This window comes from Peromyscus californicus, unplaced genomic scaffold (assembly GCF_007827085.1).
Source record: "Peromyscus californicus insignis strain IS unplaced genomic scaffold, ASM782708v3 Scaffold_22__1_contigs__length_63687245, whole genome shotgun sequence".
NCBI lineage: Eukaryota > Metazoa > Chordata > Mammalia > Rodentia > Cricetidae > Peromyscus > Peromyscus californicus.
Window position 1 is genome coordinate 16,806,223 of NW_026294525.1, and position 21,857 is coordinate 16,828,079.

The window sequence follows — 21,857 nt, forward strand, 5'->3', positions numbered from 1 at the left end:
CTGGCTGCTTTCCTCAACTCTCTTGCCCGGCCCCTAACTGTTCACGAGAGCCAAGATGGTAACGCGGTGTGCTGTGGAGCAAAGCTGTGGCTTCACGCTGCACTTACCAACCGAGCTCTCTCCATCCCTACACAGCTTTTAGGTAAAAATCCTTGTAAAATAATGAGAATGGGGAAAATGCCTAAAGCAATAGTGACAGGGGGAAAAGGGGAAAAAAATGGAGGAAAGAGAAAGAAAGCCCAGCTTCTGGAAGCTTGTTTTGGAAGACATAGCTCACAACTGTCCTTCGTACTGCCGTCACCCAGCCTTTTGACAATTGTCACGTGTGTCATGCGCATCCTGTTGGTACTGGAACAGTGGAAAGCGAGACAGATACCAGAGGCTCCCAGGGTTCAGCAACCCCGTTCAGCACCACCCTGTGAGTACTATCAATCTATCAATCATTCTGTTTTCTTCCCCACAAGCAAGAAGGGAGTTTCCCAGAATACTGATGCAAGCACAATACCAGTTAGAAAGATGAAGACCCGGGGCTGGTGGGGATGGGGAGCCACCAACTCCTGTAAAAAGGAGATTAAAATAATTCAAGATGAACAGACTATTAGGCTTCATTTCCATTTTATTATATGACAATGCACAGTCACAGGCTTCCTTGGATCCTTTTACTGACAGCCTTTAGTACACGAAGGACAAAATACTGCCATCTTTCTGAAAAAGAGCAGGAGAGATCCAGAGATGCAACCAAACTCCAGTCAGAGCTCTTCACTAGAGAACACAGTACGCTAGTAGGTCATCAGGAACACAGTAAGCTATTAGGTCATCAGGAACACAGTAAGCTATTAGGTCATCAGGAACACAGTAAGCTATTAGGTCATCAGGAACACAGTAAGCTGTAAGAAATGACTTAGATGCTGCAAGAATTTTAGCACTTACCTAAAATAAGTTATTAGCTGGTTGAATTCCAGAACAATTTATATAATGACCCAGGCTTGCTATCTGTTTATTAGGGCTAGGTTACCACACTGGCATGAGCTCCTTTAGTGGCACACTAAACTAGAAACTAGGAAAGCCTGCCTCTTCTACAGAAAAAAAGGCCTTACAAACTCCAAGGAATTACACTTCCTGGGTGGTAAACACACACAAAGAATCCCTTGAAGAGTTTACAAAGTTATTACTAAAAACTTACTCTTTTAGACTCCCACTGAATTTTAAGGTGTATTAGTAAAGAGACGCACTGTGGGAACTTTCTGTTCTCTTTTTCAAAGGCAGGCCTCATGGAGTCCATGCTGGCCTCCAACTTGCTGTGCAGCTGAGGAAGACTTGTGATCCTCCCACCTCCGCCACAACGTGTGTGAAGGTCAGAGAACAATCTGCAGGGGTCAGTTTTCTCCTTCTACCATGTGGGTCTTGGGGTTGAAACTCAGGTCCTCAGGCTTGGCAGCAAGCCTCCCCACCCCCCACCAAAAAGCAAAAAACAATGGCAGTTAGTAGGGGAATGAGGTGTAAGTATTCACATGGAAAGTGGTGATGAACGATTTTCCCCAGATGTAGTTTTGTACGGTTCCTGGCTGAGAAAGAGCAGCAACCCTTAATAGAAACTGAACCCTGACATAAGCTTATTGCCACCAAAGTTTGATAGCCAGGTTTGGCTTTTCGTAAGATCAAATCTATAGGAAAATTTATTTCACAAGATCATACTAGCCTAGAACTTCCTGAAATGTCTTCACTGCCCTTTATGTTACATACAGGCATAATTTCTATTAAGGAAAAATAAAATGCTTCAGAAATTATATATACTAAATATCAGACATTTCTTATCTCTCCTATACAAATACATAAATTCAATTATTTTTAAAGGCTCAGACTTCATTAAAATTATTATTTTCATCTCTACCCACTTAATGATGCTCTATTAAAATTGGCTGTTTATCTGGTATCCTAAAATTTCATCTCCTAAAAGTGTAAAGCACAAGAACAACATTTGGGCAGAGCATTTTCTATACAAATTGGGTAGTAATTTATGATGCTTATTTATTAACTATCTCCTCAACTAATCTGAAAACTACTGGGGTGGAAATGCCTTTTTCTATTCCAAAACCTAGTGTAGAGATCTACATGTAATAAGGTGTAGTCACCCTATCAAGGATCCAGACTAGTGGGTACGTTTAAGAATTCATTTGCTTTCAAGTCTGAAAGAACATTTGATCTTACACATACTTCAAATGACCATGCATCCTGGACACCAGAGTTCACTGATTCCAAAGCAACAACCAGCAGCAATCCGAAGCTGGTTAAGATTTTCCAGTCTGCAGGACCACAGACTGCTAGTTTCCTGTGACTGAGACCTTAGCCAAGAAGACACTTGTGAGATGATGTCTGCACAACTTCTAAATTAGTGATATAAGACTTGAAGAGTAGGGAAGGATTTCTCACACACTAAGAATCATGTGCCTTTCACCTGGGAGGAAGGTTCTGCTGGGGATGCTAGTCCCACCCATCAGAAGCTGTAATCTTCCGTCAAGTTCTAGAATCTTCATAAAAACTAAAGTCTTCTTAGAAAATATAAAACCATATTTAAATAAGATCCTCAAAGTGCCTTTGCCTTCACAGACACACACTTTACAGTTATTAATGAGTCTATTTACAGACGAAACATAGGTTTTGGTATGTTTATTCTCAATCACATTCTTCCCCAATACTAAATTCAGCCACTCACTCACTGGGCATTTAATACAGAGCTACTATACAGCAAGCCCTGGGCTGGGAAGGCAGTGAGAAACAATGAATGCACAGTCTCTGTCCTGAAGAAATGCAGCCATGTACTGGGGACTAATGCTCTGCATATTTACCTCCTAGGATTCACAACAAAAACGCAGCAGCAGAAGAGCCAGTTTCCCTCATGGCTGTGGGCAGCATCTGGACCTGGCAGACCTCTGTTCTTGTAGATTCAAACGCCACCAACGCTTCTTTTGCTTTTAAGTTTATTTGGCAAAGCAGCGCTGCGGAAACTGTGCAGAGGCTAGCACAGTTCACACAGGGTTAGGCGCAGATACAGAATCAGCGGCAGACTAGAAACAGAAAACGATACTGAGCTACAACCTCCTATCACTTTGAGAGGGAGGAAAATTACATCGGAGATGTCCAATCTGAACAGCTGAGTAAAGTTTACGGGACTCCACCTGCCGTCTTCGCTGTCGCCGTCTTAAGTTTCAGTATTTACAAACACCTAGTTTTAAGGTAACAGCAGCTGATTGTATCTACAACATGCTATCCTATGACACCACATCAAAAGCTTTAAAAAGAAAGCTCATCTCTATTTTCTTAGTAGCATCTAACAGACATTGGCTACCAAGAAACCTAAACTTGTGAATGGTGGTGTTATCTGATGCACAAAAGAAATCTGATAAATTAATATTGGAACAGAATTAAGTGTTCAAGAAAAGCAAAGCCACTCCTCAAAACTAATTCACAAACTTAGCTCTCCATGTGGAGAACTTTCTTTTAATATTTTTGAAGTAAAATGTGGGCGTGTTAAAACAACACACAAAGTTATACTTTGCTGCCCTCTCTGCAACCTTGGCTCTGCGCCTCTCTGAATTAGGAAGTCCTACAAAACCACACATTTTCATGCTGAAAATAAGAGTGTAACGAAGTCCAAAACAAGCTGTGATGCTGTTGGTTTTCAAATGCTTTAAGGACCGAGATGAGCAATCCACTGCAATGTTATAGACTGGTCAAGCTCATGTTGCTTTTACAGTTCATCCCTGGGGAGAAAAGAGAAAAATGCAGTTAGGAGTTACATGCTGTGAACTGGCACTCAAACCATTTAGACACAACGCTGAAGTCAGTAAAATATGCAGATTCCAAGCAATACAATAAGAGAAACGAAAGCACATATAACTCTAAGCCAAAGCAAAACTGGACATCAGCCACCCCAAGCATCTTCCATGCTACTCCACAGCACAGCAGGAAACCACAAAGCCCAAAGTGATTTTAAACCTAAAGGTAAAACTTCTTCCTTGGAGGCAAAAAATTCAGAAAAATTATGACTTCTGCCAAGGATCATCTTGCTGATCTACTTATTTCTTCTAAGATGACAGTTTACACATTTAGAGTTCAAATTCTTTTTTTAATAGTTCTATTCACAAAACTGGGTGAAGAGTCTGTTAGCCCTGGCAGACCAGGTCAACTGCAGCCCGAACCCTCTGGAAAAAAGCTGTCTGTAGGAATCCTCTACTTGTTAGCTGATTTCATTAAGGCAGCCTTATCAGCTCCAAAGAAATCATTCGCTCAGTCACATGCAGCACTGGACCGGCAACTGCCAGTGAGAGGAGGGAGGAATAAAAATGCAGTCTAAAGGAAACGGCCCATTTCAGTCTACCCCAATGAAATCATTAAGTGTGAAAAAATAAAGAAAAGCATCAGATAGCCCGAAAGTCTCATCTGAAGGTAACTTAAGTGACAAAAACATCACTAAACACTCAGTATGATTTTGCAATTAATTCACAAGTGATTCAGAGGAAAGTATGACATACTTATGTGTAGAAAGTGTGAGCAGCAAACAGGGAGACAGTAACTGGTGATGGGCAGAAGTGTTGTAGAACATTACTGGAAGGTGTGTTACTTTTGTTTATGCTGCAGTTGTTGAACTCTGTGAAGCTGTGTTACTGTGCCTGTGTAAACCACCTGACTGGTCTAATAAAGAACTGACCGGCCAATAGTGACGCAGGAGAGAGAGAGAAAGGTGGGCAGAGAGGATATATAGGAGAAATCTGGGAGGAAAAAGGGAAGAGATGTAGGAGTGAAGATCTAGGAGCCAGAGAAGGAGAAAGACTCCAGGGACTAGCCACCCAGCTACACAGCAAGTCACAGAGTAAGAGTAAGATTTACAGAAGTAAGAGAATGGGAAAAACCCAGAGGCCAAAGGTAGACAGGGTAATTTATGAAAAGCTAACTAGAAACTAAGCCAAGCTAAGGCCTGGCATTCATAATTAAGAATAAGACTCCGTGTGTGAATTTATTTGGGAGCTAGGTGGCGAGCCCCCCAAAAGAGTAGAAGAAAATCCCAACAACATTTTGGCATTCCAATGTGGGCCATGCTTCCATGTAGAGCCTGAGAAAGCTAAACAACAAAAAAGGGATTCGGCTCCTTTAAGAGTTTTGGCCAGGCCGGGCGGTGGTGGCGCACGCCTTTAATCCCAGCACTCCGGAGGCAGAGCCAGGTGGATCTCTGTGAGTTTGAGGCCAGCCTAGTCTACAGAGTGAGTTCCAGGATAGGCTCCAAAACTACACAGAGAAACCCTGTCTCAAAAAACAAACAAACAAAAAGTTTTAAAGTTCCATGTTAGTAATACTGAATCATAGATATTGTAATTTAAGAATGAATGAGAAGCAGAGAGATGGCTCAGTGATTAAGAGCATCTGCTATTCTTTTTTTTTTTTAAGGTTTATTTATTTATTATGTATACAATGTTCTGCCTGCATGTGTCCTTGCAGGCCAGAAGAGGGCACCAGATCTAATTGCAAGTGGTTGTGAGCCACCATGTGGTTGCTGGGAACTGAACTCAGGACCTCTGGAAGAGCAGGCAGTGCTTTGAACCACTGAGCCATCTCTCCAGCCCGCATTTGCTATTCTTGCAGAGGACCCAGGTTCAGTTCTCAGCGCCCACACATGGCCACTCACAAGCATTTGTAACTCCAGTTCCAGAGGATCTGATGACCTCTTCTAGCCTCTTGGCACCAGACACACATGTGTTGTACATACATACATGTAAGCAAAACACTCAAACACAAAAGCAATAAAAATTAAAAAAAAAAAAAGAACAAATTAGATGTACTACCAGGAAATAACTCAAATCCACATATGTTTAAACAGTTTAATAGACTTTCTAATGTTGTAAATACACAATAATCTGAACCAGGAAGATGCAGGGTTTTTGGTTTTGTTTCGGGGACAGGGATTCTAAAGCTTGTATAATTGGAAGGAAGGGACTCTTTTTATGAAGAAGTGGGGGAAGGGTTCCTTGCTGAGGGCTGGGGCCATTGCTCTTGGTTACTTTCCAGAAGCTGTCAGGAAGACCCTGTTCCTGAAGGCATTGCACACTTGAGCTGCAGACCATGGGAACTCAAGCTGGTATTAATTGGAAGATCCATCCCTACTGGCTGGCTTTCACAGCACTGCAAAACGTTGTCTACAGAACTTGAAGGAGAGAAGGAATTGTCTGTCTTGACAATAATGACCGCCTGGCATGCCCACATTCCAACAGTGGCAGGAACGTCACGGGAGTGACCAAGCCTTTTCTGATTCAACTGAAGACCCCTGCACAAGAGGGAACCCAGACCTGGTACCTTCATCAGGCCAGGAACCTGTGGTCAGACACATCATAGGGCCTAGGGGAGAATCTACTACTGTTACTCTGCTAATATAACACAGTATTAAATAGATGCCTAATGACATCTCATTACACCCATAGGTTAGTGTAGCTTTCAAACCTCATCCATCAAAGAAGCTCCTTTTGCAGTAGATGACAATTAACACAGAGACCCGCAACTAATCAACATGCAGAGAATGAGTGACTGTGGAATACTCAGGCCTAAATGGGATATGACACCCCCACCCCAAAACTCAGGGATCATTGCAGAAATGGTCTGGAAAGACTGTAAGGCAGTGGATGGCTACAAAGAAACTGTTCTGCTGATACAACAGGGCAGCTGAGTTACACATAGGAACTCACAGAGACTAATGACAGCATGCACAAAGCAGTGCACCACCTCAAGCCAGACAAATCCCAGTGTGGAGAAGAAAAGCGGGATACTGTTAAATAGGTGTGGGAGGTTGAAAGTTTGTTTGTTTTGTTTTTGTTTTTAAGGGTGTGGCCCAATTAGTCTAACATATTCATGGATAGCCACAAACCCAATACTGTTTTAAGTAAATTGAATTAGATTATAACTTTTGCAATTAAATACTCACTCAAGGGTCAGTGAGATGGCTCACTTAGTGCATACACGGCCTAAGAATCTGGACTCAGGGCTGGAGAGATAGTTCAGAGGTTAAGAACACTGGCTGCTCTTTCAGAGGTCCTGAGTTCAATTCCCAGCAACCACATGGTGGCTCACAACCATCTATAATGAGATCTGGTGCCCTCTTCTAGTGTGCAGACATACATGCAGGCAGAACACTGTATATATAATAAATCAATAAATCTTAAAAAAAAAAAAAAAAAAGAATCTGAGCTCAATGCCTGGGTCCCACATAGAAGGAGAGAACTGACTTCTCCAAGTTGTTCTTGGAGCTCCACACCCATGCTGTGACACACACACACACACACACACACACACACAGAAATTTTTAAAAATCATTAAAAGGTGCCTGTCCTCTTTACAGAAAGCAAAATTAAAGAGTTCTGTTGTACTTACAATTGCCACTTATTTAAAAAAACAAAACAAAACCCTCTTGAAATAAGAAGGTTGTCAACTAGAAAGGAGTCTAAGGCAAAGACACTGTCAGACCATCTTTATTTGGGCACCAGCTTCAAGCATCTAGCCACAGTGCTCCGACATGCTGTCCTCCCTTCTCTCCATGGGGAGGAGAAGAAATGTTAGCTTCAAAGGAAACATTCAGGTGATACTGCGATGCTGAGCAGAAGCAGGCAGTTGCTTTCTTTCTAAGGGGCCATGCAATGCAGTGTGAGAACAGTGCTGTGCGGCAGGTCCTCCAGGCAGGCTGTAGACGTGGGAGCTCACTGGACAGCCTCTGGAATCCCTCTCCTCCCCAGACTTAGCCAGAAGAACTCAAATGGTCTGGCCTGATCTATAGCATGCTGACACATTTACTTCTTACAGCAGCTCTAAAACCATGGCACACATCTAGGATCTGACCCAAAGAAATCAACCCAAAAGCCAGACCGCCCTCTCCTGGACTATGACATTTTCTAAAAACAGGGACAGACATCTTCCCCCTTTCCAAATTTTTCTTTCTCCTTGTCAGAGTAGTATTAAGAGTGAACAAGGCAAAAATGATGGCCTCGTTTCCAGATCAAAGCATTTATTTCTATACCTATTATAGCAACTATAAGCATGACTTATAAATATGCAGGAAAATAGTGTCTCCCCGCCTTCCGCCTTTTGTTGTTTTTTGTTGTTGTTTTTTGAGACAGGGTTTCTCTGGTAGCCTTGGCTGTCCTGGAACCACTCTGAAGACCAGGTTAGCCTCAAACTCACAGAGATCGCCTGCCTCTGCCTCCTGAGTGCTAGGATTAAAGGCATGCGCCACCATGACTCAGCTTTTCACCCTCCCTTTTCTAAAGGTACGAGTCAAACCAAAAGAAAAACAGACCATGCAACACTTGTCACACATTTCATGTGATGAGTTTCTGATGCTTTAATGGAGTAGCATGAAGGAAGCCACCAAAGTCAGCCCCTGCAGTCTAATGTCTTAAAGTCCACACCCTTTCACCTTGAATGTGTGGAAGAAGAAAGAGCAGAAGAGAAAATCACTTCCACCTGGACCACTGCTTTTCTTTATCTGTTAAAGGCACATATATCACCCCCATCAGAGGCTTCATTTTGACACTGCCGTCGTGGAGTTTATCATACTGCTCCAACATTTGGTTTCCTCCTGCAGGACCGACTGGCAATATCAATCTTCCACCAGGCTTTAACTGGTCTATTAGCTAGAAGAAAAAAGAAACCCCCACATACACACCAAATTACAGAAGTGAAGCAGCCACAGTCACTCAACAGTATTCTAAACAATGCTCCATGTCCACGGGCAGAAGCAGAAACACACTGAGGAGTGTGGTCACTTCTTAGTGTCCTTAGGGCTTGCTTCCAGGATCCCTCCGGCATAACAAAACCCACAGTGGCTCAAGTCCCTTACAAAAGTGGCACAGTACTTGCATATAAAACACTCTGCACACCCACCCACATTTGAGTCATCTCTAGGTTACTAGTATTACTAACGGAGGCCCTGTGCATCCCTCCACTGCATGGACTCAGCATAGTACTCAGTTCAGCAAACTTAAATGCTGCTCTTTCAATTTTATGGACCTCCCCCCATCCAAAAAGAAATATTTTCCAGTCCCTCTTGGTTGAACGTAGTAACCAACTCCCACTTACCCATTTATCTCTCAGCCTCCTCTACTAAGCTACAAGTTATCTGATGACAGACTATGCTGTACTTATCTCTGTCCTCATAGCATCTGACCGAGACACCTGGTACAACTAAGAGCTCAATATGTTTGGGCAGAACTAACTTCAACAGAGACTCCTAAATGGCAGTGTAGTGTGTTCCAGATCTTTGTAGAAGGGCAGACAGAGAAGGGAAAAGTACAGAAAATTAACAAGGAACTGCTATCCTATTACCGTGGAATCTAGGGCATCACTGAGACAATGGTAAGGGAATCCAAATGCCATGACTGCATTTAGGACTCCTGGCACCAGGAGAGTGGGAAGGTAGGGCTGGGCTCCTTTGGTATTATGATGAGGACAATCCAATGAACACAGAACCAGACTACCCTTCCGGTCTGAAAATGGTTAAATCATATGCTACCCTTTGAATAATATAACCTTATGTTATTCAAAACCAGCAAGAAAGAAACCTGACTTTATGTTATTCAAAACCAGCAAGAAAGAAACGTGACTTTATGTTATTCAAAACCAGCAAGAAAGAAACCTGACTTTAGATAGGATAGTACTGCCCTAGAAAAGGTTGCCTTCAGTTAAAATTTGGTCACCAGATCTTATTTTTTTCCATTTTATTTTTTTTTAAGGAACACTTGATCATTGAGTTGCCCTTGACTTATTTTCCTGAGTTCTAACAGTTCTAATGAAAAATAGGAGACATCTTCCTCCACCCCTAGGCTTGCTCCCAAAGCGTCTTCTACATCTTCTTAGCATCACTTTTATACTTCAAATCTAAATAAGGACTGAGCTCTTAATATGTAGACTCCTCCTGTCCCCAAGCCAAACAATCATAACTTGTACAAATCCACACTGAACTAAGACTGTATGAAGACAGCCTGAGTTCTGAGCTGGAGGCTCCAATGACTCTCACACCCAGTTCAAGTTCCATCATCATATGCCTCCTTGACTACTTGCAAAATTCTCTCACATAGACATTTTCTTTCCTATCTAATGGACTATCAACATTTAGTATTAACAAGAATGTATGAAAATCTAAGTATATTCTGAACTTCATCTGAAACTCATCGCTACATTGATACATAAATATTTTAAGTTTTAGGACTAAAACACACAAATACAAAAAAATAAAATCCCAACTCACTGCCTGAGGCACAACTGGGGCTGCAGCTCCTACATGAATAGCGTCGTATGGGGCTTCTTCAGCATATCCCATTCTTCCATCACCCACTGAAAAAGAAGTTACACTTTGAAAACCTGTCCAACCAAACTTTGTGAAGAATTCTCACAGGAAGCTGGAAATGGAGTGGGAGAAGAGATTTGCATGACTTCATAAATCCTTAAGACATAGAAGGCACTGGGGGAAGAATGGTTAGCCTAACTACACTAAAATTAAGAATTTCTATTTAGCACAAGGGCTGGGATATAGCTCAGTGGTACAGCACCTACCTAACATGTGGGAAGGTTTGATCAAGAGCAGCACAAAAAAGAGTAAGGTAACAATAAAATGAAAATGCATACCACCAAGGGGGGAAAATGTCTGAAAGTAACAAAAGACTAACCTCTAGAACACCTACATCAAAGATAAATACACACAACGGGATGTCTGAACAGTTACCTCACAAGAGGGAAATCCAAATGGGCAAATATGAAAACAAATTCACCCCAACAATGAGCAGGAGTTGCGATCATAAGCAATGCAATGCTGTGTGTTCGTTAAAATGGACAAAAATCAGCTGTTTTTTATACTCTGTATTTCAATGAAGGTGAAGGGTACAACTCTAGCTGTACGAATTGCTCAGCTTGCATACTTCTACAAATGAAAACCCACTTAAAAAGAAACACTCAGTTTTCTCCTACTCACCAACCAGCCGGACTCGCCCCGAGGTCAGAAGCATTGGGTCGTCCTTTTTCACATTATTTATTGAGTCATCTACTAGTTCTTTAATGTGATCAATTCCTATGACTTTTCCATTTTGTCCAACCTGGAAAACAAAAAGTAGTTCAAGAGCTTGCAGGGCTAAATTTGCTTTTCTGGAGTGCCTTTAAAATGTTTCCTTAATTAAAACCATATTCTGCAATGAGAAATAAAATAAACAGTTTAAGTCATTAATCTAAACTCTCAGTTTTTCATAATTACTATATTCAGCTTTTTCAACTTTTTGAATAATTTTATTTAAGCAATTATAAAGTTACAATAAGTTACAAAACTTTACAATACTAAGAAAATTGTATCCTTTTTAGACTTCTAATTTCTGTGCATCCCTGGCTGTCCTGGAACTCACTCTGTAGCAGGCTGGCCTCAAACTCAGAGATGTGCTGAGATTAACCCAGCCTAGATTTCTAATTTTTAAATCCAGAACTTACTCAGGTGTGGTAGATGGCAAATGCCTTTAGTCCTTACACTTGAGCAGCAGTGGCAGGTGGATCAGTGAGTTCAAGGCCAGCCTATTCTACACAGTGAGTTCCAGCCACAATTATATGATGAGATCTGTCTAAAAAAACCTATAGATTTTTGCCAGGTGGTGGTGGCACACATCTTTAATCCCAGCAATTGGAAAGCAAAGGCAAGCGGATTTCTGTGAATTCGAGGCCAGCCTGGTCTACATAGTGAGTTCCAAGCCAATCAGGACTCCACAGTGAAACCCTGTCTTGAAAAAACAAACAAACAAACAAACAAAACCAATATTTTTTTCCCAGAACTTTGAGGTAGGATTTAACTAACAATAATTACTTTGTATGAACTCTAGTAAAAGGATAATTTAAAAACTACTCAAATATTGATCCAGGCATGGTGGTACATGAGTTTAAGATTTAAGTTTTACAGATCTCTATGTGTCTGAGGCCAGAGAAGGCGACACAGCTAGACTTTGTCTTCAAAAGATAAAATAAATTAAATTTTAAAAAATCAGATATTATATAAAAAAATTTTAGAAGCCAGGCACTATGATAGTCACCTATCATCCCATAATTTGGGGGGCTGAGACAGGAAATGACCAGTCTGACTACACAGTGAATTTGAAGCAATCCTGGGTTGTATTATGAGGTCTTATTAAAAAAAAAAAAAAAAAGGTGAGGTGGAATTTTTTATATCCAACTCTACCGCTATTAGTGAAAAATATGAAAAATACATAAATACAGAAGCCAAGTGTGGTGGTATATGCCTTTTATCCCAGCACTCAGGAGGCAGAGGCAAGTCAGTCTCTGAATTAGAAGCCAGCCTGGTCTATATAGCAATTTCCAGGGCAGCCAGGGCTACACAGTGAGACCCTGTCTCAAAAAAAGGAAATGCATAAATACATAAAAAGGGCTGAAGTATCAATACTGAGTACAAAAACGTTAACAGAATACAGGCCTGAACAAACTCCTAGGTCCTACCTGAACTTCCCCACTCACAGTTGGTATCAATACTGAGTACAAAAACGTTAACAGAATACAGGCCTGAACAAACTCCTGGGTTCTACCTGAACTTCGCCACTCATAGTTGGTATCAATACTGAGTACAAAAGCGTTAACAGAATACAGGCCTGAACAAACTCCTGGGTCCTCCTGAACTTCGGCACTCACAGTTGCCTGACATTAGGCATGCAAACCCTTCATTCTCTAAGTCAGGTTTCTCAACTACAAAATAAGAAGAAATGGGGGCCTATACCACACAGAGGATATGAGAAAGGAAAGAACACATGATAAGCACACAGAACACTGAATACGCACAGGTAAATCATTTTTCAAAGATAACTCAGAAACCTATTTTTTTTCATTTCCTTGCTTATTTTGTGTGTAGGGGCATGTGCCATGGCACATGTGGAGAGGTCCCAGGAAAACTTGTGGGAGGCTGTTCTCTCCTACCACAGGACTGGCAGCAAGTGCCTTTACCCAGTGAGCCATCTTGTCAAGACCCGATGATATTTTTAAAGTGAATATTCCTTTAAAACCAGTAACCAGCAAACCTAGAGAACAGCTTTCTAATGAAATACTATTTCCAGCAGAATGCAGTTTGAGTCACGGGCTGCCATGTTGGGATCACAGAGAGCCTGTGTAATCATGAAGCTGACGTGCAGAAAGAAGTCAAGACAATCAACACCCAGAGAGAAACCAATCAGTGTAGGGGAAGTTTCTCGGTCCCGCCCGGGATCAGAGGCTTATATATTAATTACTAATTGTTTGGTCTATGGCTCAGGCTTCTTACTAGCTAGCTCTTACATCTTTTTTTGTTTATTTGTTTGTTTTTTTGTTTTGGTTTTTCGAGACAGGGTTTCTCTGTGTAGCTTTGTGCCTTTCCTGGATCTCGCTCTGTAGACCAGGCTGGCCTCGAACTCACAGAGATCCACCTGGCTCTGCTTCCCGAGTGCTGGGATTAAAGGCGTGCACCACCACCGCCCGGCCTAGCTCTTACATCTTAAATTAACCCATTTCTATTAATCAATGTATTGCCACATGTTTTGTGGCTTTACCTGTGTTGCATTATGTCTTGCTTCCCTGGGCATCTCCTCCGATCCTGCCTTTCTCCTCCCTGTATCTGCTTGGATTTCCCACCTGCCTCTAAGCTGCCTTGCCATGGGCCAAAGTAGCTTATTATTTATCAACCAATGGAGCAACACATATTCACAGCATACAGAAAGACCATCCCACAGCAAATCAGTAATAAAACCTACCCTAGCCGGGCATGGTGGCCTTTAATCCCAGCACTAGGGAGGCAGAAGCACTGGACAAGCCTGGTCTACTTAGTGAGTTCCAGGACAGCCAGAACTATACAAAGACCTGTCCCTCAAAAAGTCAAAATAAATAAAATAAAGCTTGGCTTTCTAAATCCAGCTGCATAACAAGCCAGGGAAGCCTGTAGGCTTTTCCATTAGACAAGCTAAATAAATTCTCTTTGCGTTCTACCGTTTTGGGTTTAAATGTTCTGTCACTTGCAACTATAATCCTAAATGATACATATTAAAATTATCATCTTTTTGTTTGTTTTTTTGAGACAGGTTTCTCTGTGTAGTCCTGGAACTCACTCTGTAGTCCAGGCTGGCCTGAATTCAGAGATCTGCCTGTCTCTGCTTCCTGGGTGCTAGGACTAAAGCTGTGTGCCACCACCACCTGGCTAAAATTATCATATTAACAGAACAAAAACAAACAAACTTAAAACTACCAGTAAGAAGAAACCATAGCTAAATCACATACTACATGTCTCTTAGGCTCACACGGGAGATGAATGTTCTTACCATCCGTGCAAAACACGCGGTGAGGATTCCGCTTCCAGACCCGACATCAAGGGCTTTAGCACCTTCATGCAGCTGGTCAAAGAGAAGTTCTAGTGCGTATGCATGCTGCCAAAAGAAAATGAACCAAACACTCATTTCTTCTTGAAGTCCATACATCACTTCATATGAAGAGCTGGCGACTTTCTACCCAAGTTACTGCTACCATCACCTACGCAGACAACGGAATAGTCTAACACCACAGTGATGACCTAAGGTAGTTCTAGTGCATTAGACCTCCTACATTTATAGTTTTCCTGTAATTTTAGATAACTACTATATAAATTAAAGTCAAAGTCAAAAAACTGAAAAAGGAGATTTTCAGTGAAAAGCCCTCAACCCCTTCCCAAGCGTCCAGTTTCATTCCCTGAAGGCAATCAATGTTGCCAGTTTCTTGTAATTTTTCTGGAAAAATATTCACTGTGTATGAACAAGCAAATATTGTTTCGCTTATTTCATTTTAAAGGAAAATTCAATAAAGAGGTATAGTAAACAGGTGTTCTTTTTTATACCTTAGACTACATTCAGATATGAATGCATTATAACAAATATCAATATTGAAGAGATTTAAATTAGCTGCAATCTTCTGTAACAAAAAATGTAATAATGTTATCAAACATAGATGTCAGATAATAACACTCTTCCTAAGAGTTGTATAAAGTGCTGGGTGTGGTGCTGCATGCCTTATTCCTAGCACTCAGGAGGCAGAAGCCAACCTGGTCTACATAGGAAGTTCCAGGCCAGGCCAGCCAGGGCTACATAGGAAGACCCTGTTGCTGGAAGCCTACTTCCAGAAGGGTCCAATGACGTGGGACGGATGTGTGAAGTTGACGCAATGAAGAAACTGTGACCACATGTTTCAAACAAGTGGCCCCGGATAGCCTGGGCCATTTTTATTTATACAATTTCAATGGTTTGCATGAAGTTTTACAATCAGATTTGTTCCTTTACGTTTCTAAAAATGGTTACAATGATTACCAGTTTGTTTCTTTGCTTCTTCCCCCTTCCATCCTGACTTTTCTACTGGTAACCATTACCCATCTGATCCATAGCTCTAATGTTAGAAGCATAAGCAGCATTGCAAGCAACAAAGGAAGTTTTCTAGCTAGGTACACCTACAGGTAGAACAGTGTGCCCAGTTGGCAGCATTTGTGGTACAGCGTTATGTGGGGTGAGAGACAGTTTCATCTCCAGTGGTTAATATTTACATCTGGTAAGGTCGGGGCTCCCACAATCAACTAACTCACCAGCCGAAGCTGGATCAATTCGTTCTACACTCTGTACCAGTCCATCTCCTCTGGGGATATACCAGGTTTTTCCAAATATCTAAGATCAGCAACTTATCTTAGAAACTTACTCTTAATGGTTGGCACTGTTTATCCCTTGTTCTTATGTTCGCCTCTCAACTTCTTTTTTTTAACCGGAACTGAGGACCGAACCCAGGGCCTTGCGCTTGCTAGGCAAGCGCTCTACCACTGAGCTAAATCCCCAACCCCTCCTCTCAACTTCTTAGGGTACTGGCACAGCTATGAGAGAACTGTGGGCTTCTCTGATTCTGCTTCATCCCGTCTCTAGACTGTTCCCATTAACTCCTGATATCATCTATTGATTTGCATTTCTCCTAGACTCTTGTGGCTAAAATCATTCTCTCCAGAACAGTTATGCAAATATGTAACACTAAATTTCATGAACTACTGTGACTCTTTCAGGCTAGTCACAGGGTACGCTGGAGGGGCAACAGTCTGTTCTTAAGAAGCCTGAATTCATAGTCACACTTGAAACATCAAAGGTTTAGGGACTGAATCAGGTCCACTATATACTTTTTTTTTTTTTTTGGTTTTTCGAGACAGGGTTTCTCTGTGTAGCTTTGCGCCTTTCCTGGAACTCGCTTTGGAGACCAGGCTGGCCTCGAACTCACAGAGATCCGCCTGGCTCTGCCTCCCGAGTGCTGGGATTAAAGGCGTGCGCCACCACCGCCCGGCCCACTATATACTTTTAATAACACTTCCTCTGGCTCACTCAGAGGAGTCTTCAGAGGGAAGTTTTCCCTTTGTAATAGCTATTTTATCCATGACTGAGAAAGTGAAACTAAAGGTAGCCAGCAATATGGCTACTATAGTGAAAGCAAGGACAGCAGGTAGCACGTATGTTCCCGGGTCATGCCCAGGACTATACAGCGAACTATCCACAGGCTTTGCCAAAAAAAATCTTATAAAGAATTATCTGGCTCCTCAGGAGTGTCAAATGCCTTTAATCCCAGGATTTAGGAGGCAGAGGCAGGGAAGATCTCTGTGAGTTCGAGGCCAGTCTGGTCTACAAGGCAAGTTCAAGGACAGCCAGGATTGTTACACAGAGAAACCCTGTCTCAAGAAAAAAGAAAAAGAAAAAAAAATTATCTGTATGTTAAATTCTTAAGAGTAAAATTAAATGGATAAAATCATATTATGTTTATAGTACTGTGGTGGTTTGAATGATAATGGCTTCCAGCTGGTGGAGCTGTCTGGGAAGGATTAGGAGGTGTGGCCTTGCTGGAGCAGGTGTGTCAGAAGCCCAGGCCATTCCCAGTTAACCCATCAAGTCTCTCCTCCTCATCCCCATTCTTGTGGCTCAGATGTAAGCTCTCAGTTACTGCTCCAGTACCATCCCTATGTCTGTGGCCAAGCTCCCCACTAGGAATCACAGACTCTAACCCTCTGGAACCATGAGACCCAAATTAAATGCTTTCTTTTATAAACAGCCTGACAATAGAACAGTAACTAAGGAGCTAAAGAGATGACTCAGAGGGTGAACACTTACTGCTCTTACAGGAGACCTGGGTTCAGTTCCAAGTACCCCACATGGTGGTTCACAACCACCCCAGAGTCCAGTTCTGACCTCAATGGGCACCAGGTATACACATGGCACACATACATACACACACGCAGGCACTTACACATACACATAAAATAAAAATATTTTTTTAAAAAAATAACTAAGACAAATATATATATATACAGCCTTCCAAACGCAATTTTACTGTCACAACACACACACACACACACACACACACACAAACACACACACACACACACACACGACTATGACTACCAACTTCCTCTTTCCAATGTGAAATATTAATAAGATTTTGATCTCTAGTGACCTGACAGATGAAAAATGGCCCTTTACTAACATTAATTTGAAATATACTAAATTTCCATGACGATGATAACTTTTTCTTTATTTATTAGTCAATAATACTGCATTTCTTTCTCAATAAACTATCAGTCTTGTTCTTTATCTACTTTTCTGTGGGACTTACTGGTCTTTTACTAGTTAATTTCAAGAATGCACATAAAAATGTATTTGTTATGCACATTTATTGAAAATTTTCCTGTTTTGTCATACATATTGTAAATATTTCTCAGTTTTTCTCCCTTTAGTTAGCTTCTAACATTTTTCTCTACAACCCACCCCCCCTTTTGAGTTAGTCATACTACAGAGCTCAGGATGACCTTGTGTGGTGGTTTGAAAGAAAACAGCCCTCAAAGGCAGTGGCACTACTAAAAGGTATGGTCTTGTTGGAGGAAGCATGTCACTGTGGAGGCAGGCTTTGAGGTCTCATATATGCTCAAGCCATGCCAACTGAGATAGACCGCTTCCTATTGCCTACTTATCAAGATGTAAGAATTCTTAGCACTGCTGGGCAGTGGTGGTACACGCCTTTAATCCCAGCACTCGGGAGGCAGAGCCAGGAGGAGCTCTGTGAGTTTGAGGGCAGCCAGGTCTACAGAATGAGATCCAGGACAGGCACCAAAACTACACAGAGAAACCCTGCCTCGAAAAAACCAGGGGAAAAAAAAAAGAATTCTCAGCACCTTGTCTGCCTGCACGCTGTCATACTTCCAGCTGCCATGCTCCCCACCATGGTGATAATGGACTGAACCTCTGAAACTGTAAGGGAGCCACCCCAATTAAATGTTTTCCTTATAAGAGTTGCTATGGTCATGGTGTTCACAGCAATAGAAACACTAAGATACCTTGTCACTATGTAGCTAAGGCTGGCATCAAACTCACAATCCTCCTGCCCCAACCACCCAAGGGTATATACTACCATAGCCAACTCTAAAAGTTCTGTTTTTGAATTATAAGACTTATTGAGGGCAGGCAAGATGGCTCAGCAGGTAAAGGTGCTTACTGCCCAAGCCTGGCAACCTGAATTCAATCCCCAAGACCTATACAGTGGAGGAGATAAGATCTATAAAACTTGTCCTTGTTCCCCCACACACATGCCCTTCTATACACCAAAGAGAACGAAATAATAAAAACATTTTGTAAAAAGATATATCATGATTTTCTGTTTATTTGGCTTCTATATTTTTGTTATGTTTTATATTCAATTTTTGTAAGTATTTTTTTCTTCTAGTATTTTCAGTACATTATAAATACATATGTATTAACAGAATTTATTTAGGAGTAAGCTTACACATGAGCTTTTTCTACCCAAATACTTAAAAAGAATCAGAGAGCTACTATTTTTTTTTTTTACCAAAATCCAATATAGTACCAATTCAAGAAAATGATATTTAAAAACTCAAGAAAATTTCCAATAGATCAAAAACACCAGATCTTAAACAGGTCTTTCTAAAGTCACGTATCTTAACACCTGCTGTCCATCACTTTTCCCTAAAGACTTTCCAAATCAACTGTGAAAGCTGGAGACTCCCACAGCATGCTGCTGCAGCTACTTCCTCTGAGTCAGGAACACTCCCACTGGAGGGGAGAGGAAGGCTCTGAAAGCTCTGGGAGCTCAGAAAAATAATGGACCGCTTGCCTCTGCTCAAAGCTGTATGGTCTGTGAACAATTCCAGGTGAAGATTCCCACAGAACTGCCTGAAGACCATGCAGGGCTCCTACATGTGGCCTCTGAGCATTATGACCCATGCTGGGTGGCTCTTGCAGTGACGCAGTGGCCTTTGAGTCACTGAGCCCCTCTGAGTCTCTAAGGAACCCCAATAAGCTCTCTGGTTGGAACTGTTTTTTGGTCTGCTGCTGGTGCCTAACTGCAGAGAACAGACACGGTGTTCACATCATCCCAGGAAGAATCACACAGGGCAAGCCTCTGAATTATGGAAATACTCTCTCCTTTACTAAACTTTGCCATGTTCAACTTTTCTGTCACAGGTGCTAACAACAGACCCTGAAACCTTTAATAATGGCAGCTTCTAACAAGAAGAGTTCCTCTAAATACCCAGTATGAAATAAGATGTTTGGCCAGGCATAATCGTGCACATCTTTAATCCCAGCACTTGGGAGATAGAAGCAGAGGTAGTTACTCTTCTGTGAGTTTGAAGCCAGCCTGATCTACATAATGAGAAACTGTCTCAAAAAAGAAAAAAATAGTAAGTTTATCACTCCAGTAAAACATGACCTGCGTATGATCAAGTAAAAAAAGTTCACTCACCATGTGAGGAGCGCTAATTGTAGCTTGGAACCCTACAAAACAAGAAGAGAATATTTACACACTCAGCTACGAGAACACACCATTTAATGCACGTAGCTCCTTTTGTAACAGCCACACATTGTTTTTCACAATCTTTTTCAGTTTTTATGATCTTAAAGCAAAATTTGTTAGAAAATTGACATAAGGTGAAGTTATAAAATACAATCACATCAAAGGGTAATGTGCCCATCTAGTAAACCAACTCCTCTACTTCTAAAGATGCCTTCTGCATGGCTGGCTAACAAAGGAGAGATACCCCCAGCACCACCATTGTTTGAGACAAGGTCTCACCTAGCCGAGGTTAGTCCGACCAGCCCTGGACACCTGATCCTCCTGCCTTCACCTCCCAGGGGCTCAGTTTACAAGCATGTGCCAGCTTGGGTCTTCTGCTGCTTTCTTCCTCTCTTTTTGAAAGGATCTCCAAAGGAGCCCAGGCAGGCCCTGAGCTCAGCCTCATCCTGCCTTAGTCTCCCAAGTAGCTGGGATTACAGGCTTGCACCAGGAAGGATTTCAATACACTGAGAATTGATAGATTATTTTTCACTTATTTCTTCAGATTTATGAAAAGAAAAACTTGCTTCAGTAGAGTAAGCATGCAAAATCTTAACAAAATTAGTCTCACACTTCGGACAACACTTTAAAAAGTCAGACGACCAGCTAGAGACGAGTGAGCACTTCAGTGTGCTCCTCTGTTGCCGTCCAGTGCTCAATCACTGTCTGGTGCTAGTTTTCAGCCCCTGTCTTTCTTCCTTCCGGTGTTAGAATCTCAAGACTTATTTACCTGCTTCTGCCTCGGAAGCAGTCTTCACTGAGCGGTGGTAGCAGGTGCCTTGGGGTTCAGAAGCTCCCCAGGATCTTCTTGCTGACTGTCACAGTGCTTCAAAAGAAGACATGGCAGCTGGCCCACAGAACCCTGAGGCACTTCTAAGCCTCAAAGGCGCCCACTGCCAAGGCTCAGCAGCTCAGCAAAACCTGCTTCAGGACAAGGAGTTAAATATGGAACTTTCTAAAGACAAAGGAAAGCCAAAGCATCAGGGCCAGTAAAACAGAAAAGCCAATAATGACTTACTTATTCCCTTTAAATGCTGATTTGAAAAATCAATGCCAATATGCAAATTCAAAAGAAGGATCCTCAAACTTAGCATTCAGCTAAAACTCTTAATTTTCTATAAAGTTTTGTTTTTCCTTAAAAAATCCCCAAACTTCCTGATTCACAAAATATATTTTTAAAGACATATAAGAAGATGCATTTTGTTACAAAGGGTAGGTTGGGATTATAAAATTGAGTGAGAAAATTTCAATTACTGGGGTTCTAAGGCATATCGGTATACCGCTCTTTTCCTACTCATAAAATTACAGAGTCACTGAAGAAAATGCAACTTCTGAGAAATATCAAGCTTACCTATTGACTGTGGAGAATCCATGTAAGGGTTTGATTTTGCATAGTGGGAGCGGTCTGTAGCCAGCATCACTTCAAATACTTTATCTGTCTTGATGATTCCATTCTCTGAAATGAATGAGACAGCTATTTGAAGCAGATGTGACATCAGATGTATTTCAGAATCACTCTGGCTGCACTGCAGAGTACAGACTGAAACGGGTAAGACCAGAAGTCGCCGCCGCCGCCACGATGCAGGCAGCGGTCACTTGGCTCTAATGACAGCAGTCAGGGTGGAGAAACGAGGAGGTTTCAGTTACATTCAGTAACGTATACTGAGCCGACTCAATGACTGGACCGGACTCGAAGTGGGGTAACAGGTGAGGGGACAGTCACTTGATGATATGAGAAAGCCTGGAAAGGAATCAGGAGTAATCGAGAGCTATGGTCACACAAGCAGGAGCATTCAGCAGTCAAGACAAGCTGAGGTTCAGGAGAGTCCTGAGTTAGAAATTATGCTGGGATTAAAGGCATGCACCACCACTACCCAGTCTATAAATAGCTACTTTAAAAAAATGAGACTTCAGTTAAAGCAACATGAGTAGCTTAA

At 41.8% G+C, this 21,857-nt stretch overlaps 1 protein-coding gene across 2 annotated transcripts in view; it reads right to left on the reverse strand.

The window, feature by feature from the left end:
* Positions 1 to 598: 598 nt before the first annotated feature.
* Positions 599 to 21,857, reverse strand: part of Pcmt1 (protein-L-isoaspartate (D-aspartate) O-methyltransferase) — a 35,250-nt gene continuing 13,991 nt past the window's right edge. Inside the window, exons 2-8 of one of the 2 annotated variants that reach the window (XM_052750985.1) lie at positions 21,272 to 21,376; positions 19,831 to 19,862; positions 14,355 to 14,459; positions 11,003 to 11,123; positions 10,283 to 10,368; positions 8,500 to 8,669; positions 599 to 3,761 (exon numbers count right to left, since the gene is read on the reverse strand). In XM_052750985.1, the coding sequence (XP_052606945.1) occupies positions 3,749 to 3,761; positions 8,500 to 8,669; positions 10,283 to 10,368; positions 11,003 to 11,123; positions 14,355 to 14,459; positions 19,831 to 19,862; positions 21,272 to 21,376 (632 nt within the window). In that variant the 3' untranslated portion in view covers positions 599 to 3,748. Of the gene's footprint in view, positions 3,762 to 8,452; positions 8,670 to 10,282; positions 10,369 to 11,002; positions 11,124 to 14,354; positions 14,460 to 19,830; positions 19,863 to 21,271; positions 21,377 to 21,857 lie in introns of both variants that reach the window. The other variant, XM_052750986.1, reaches the window with a different exon arrangement.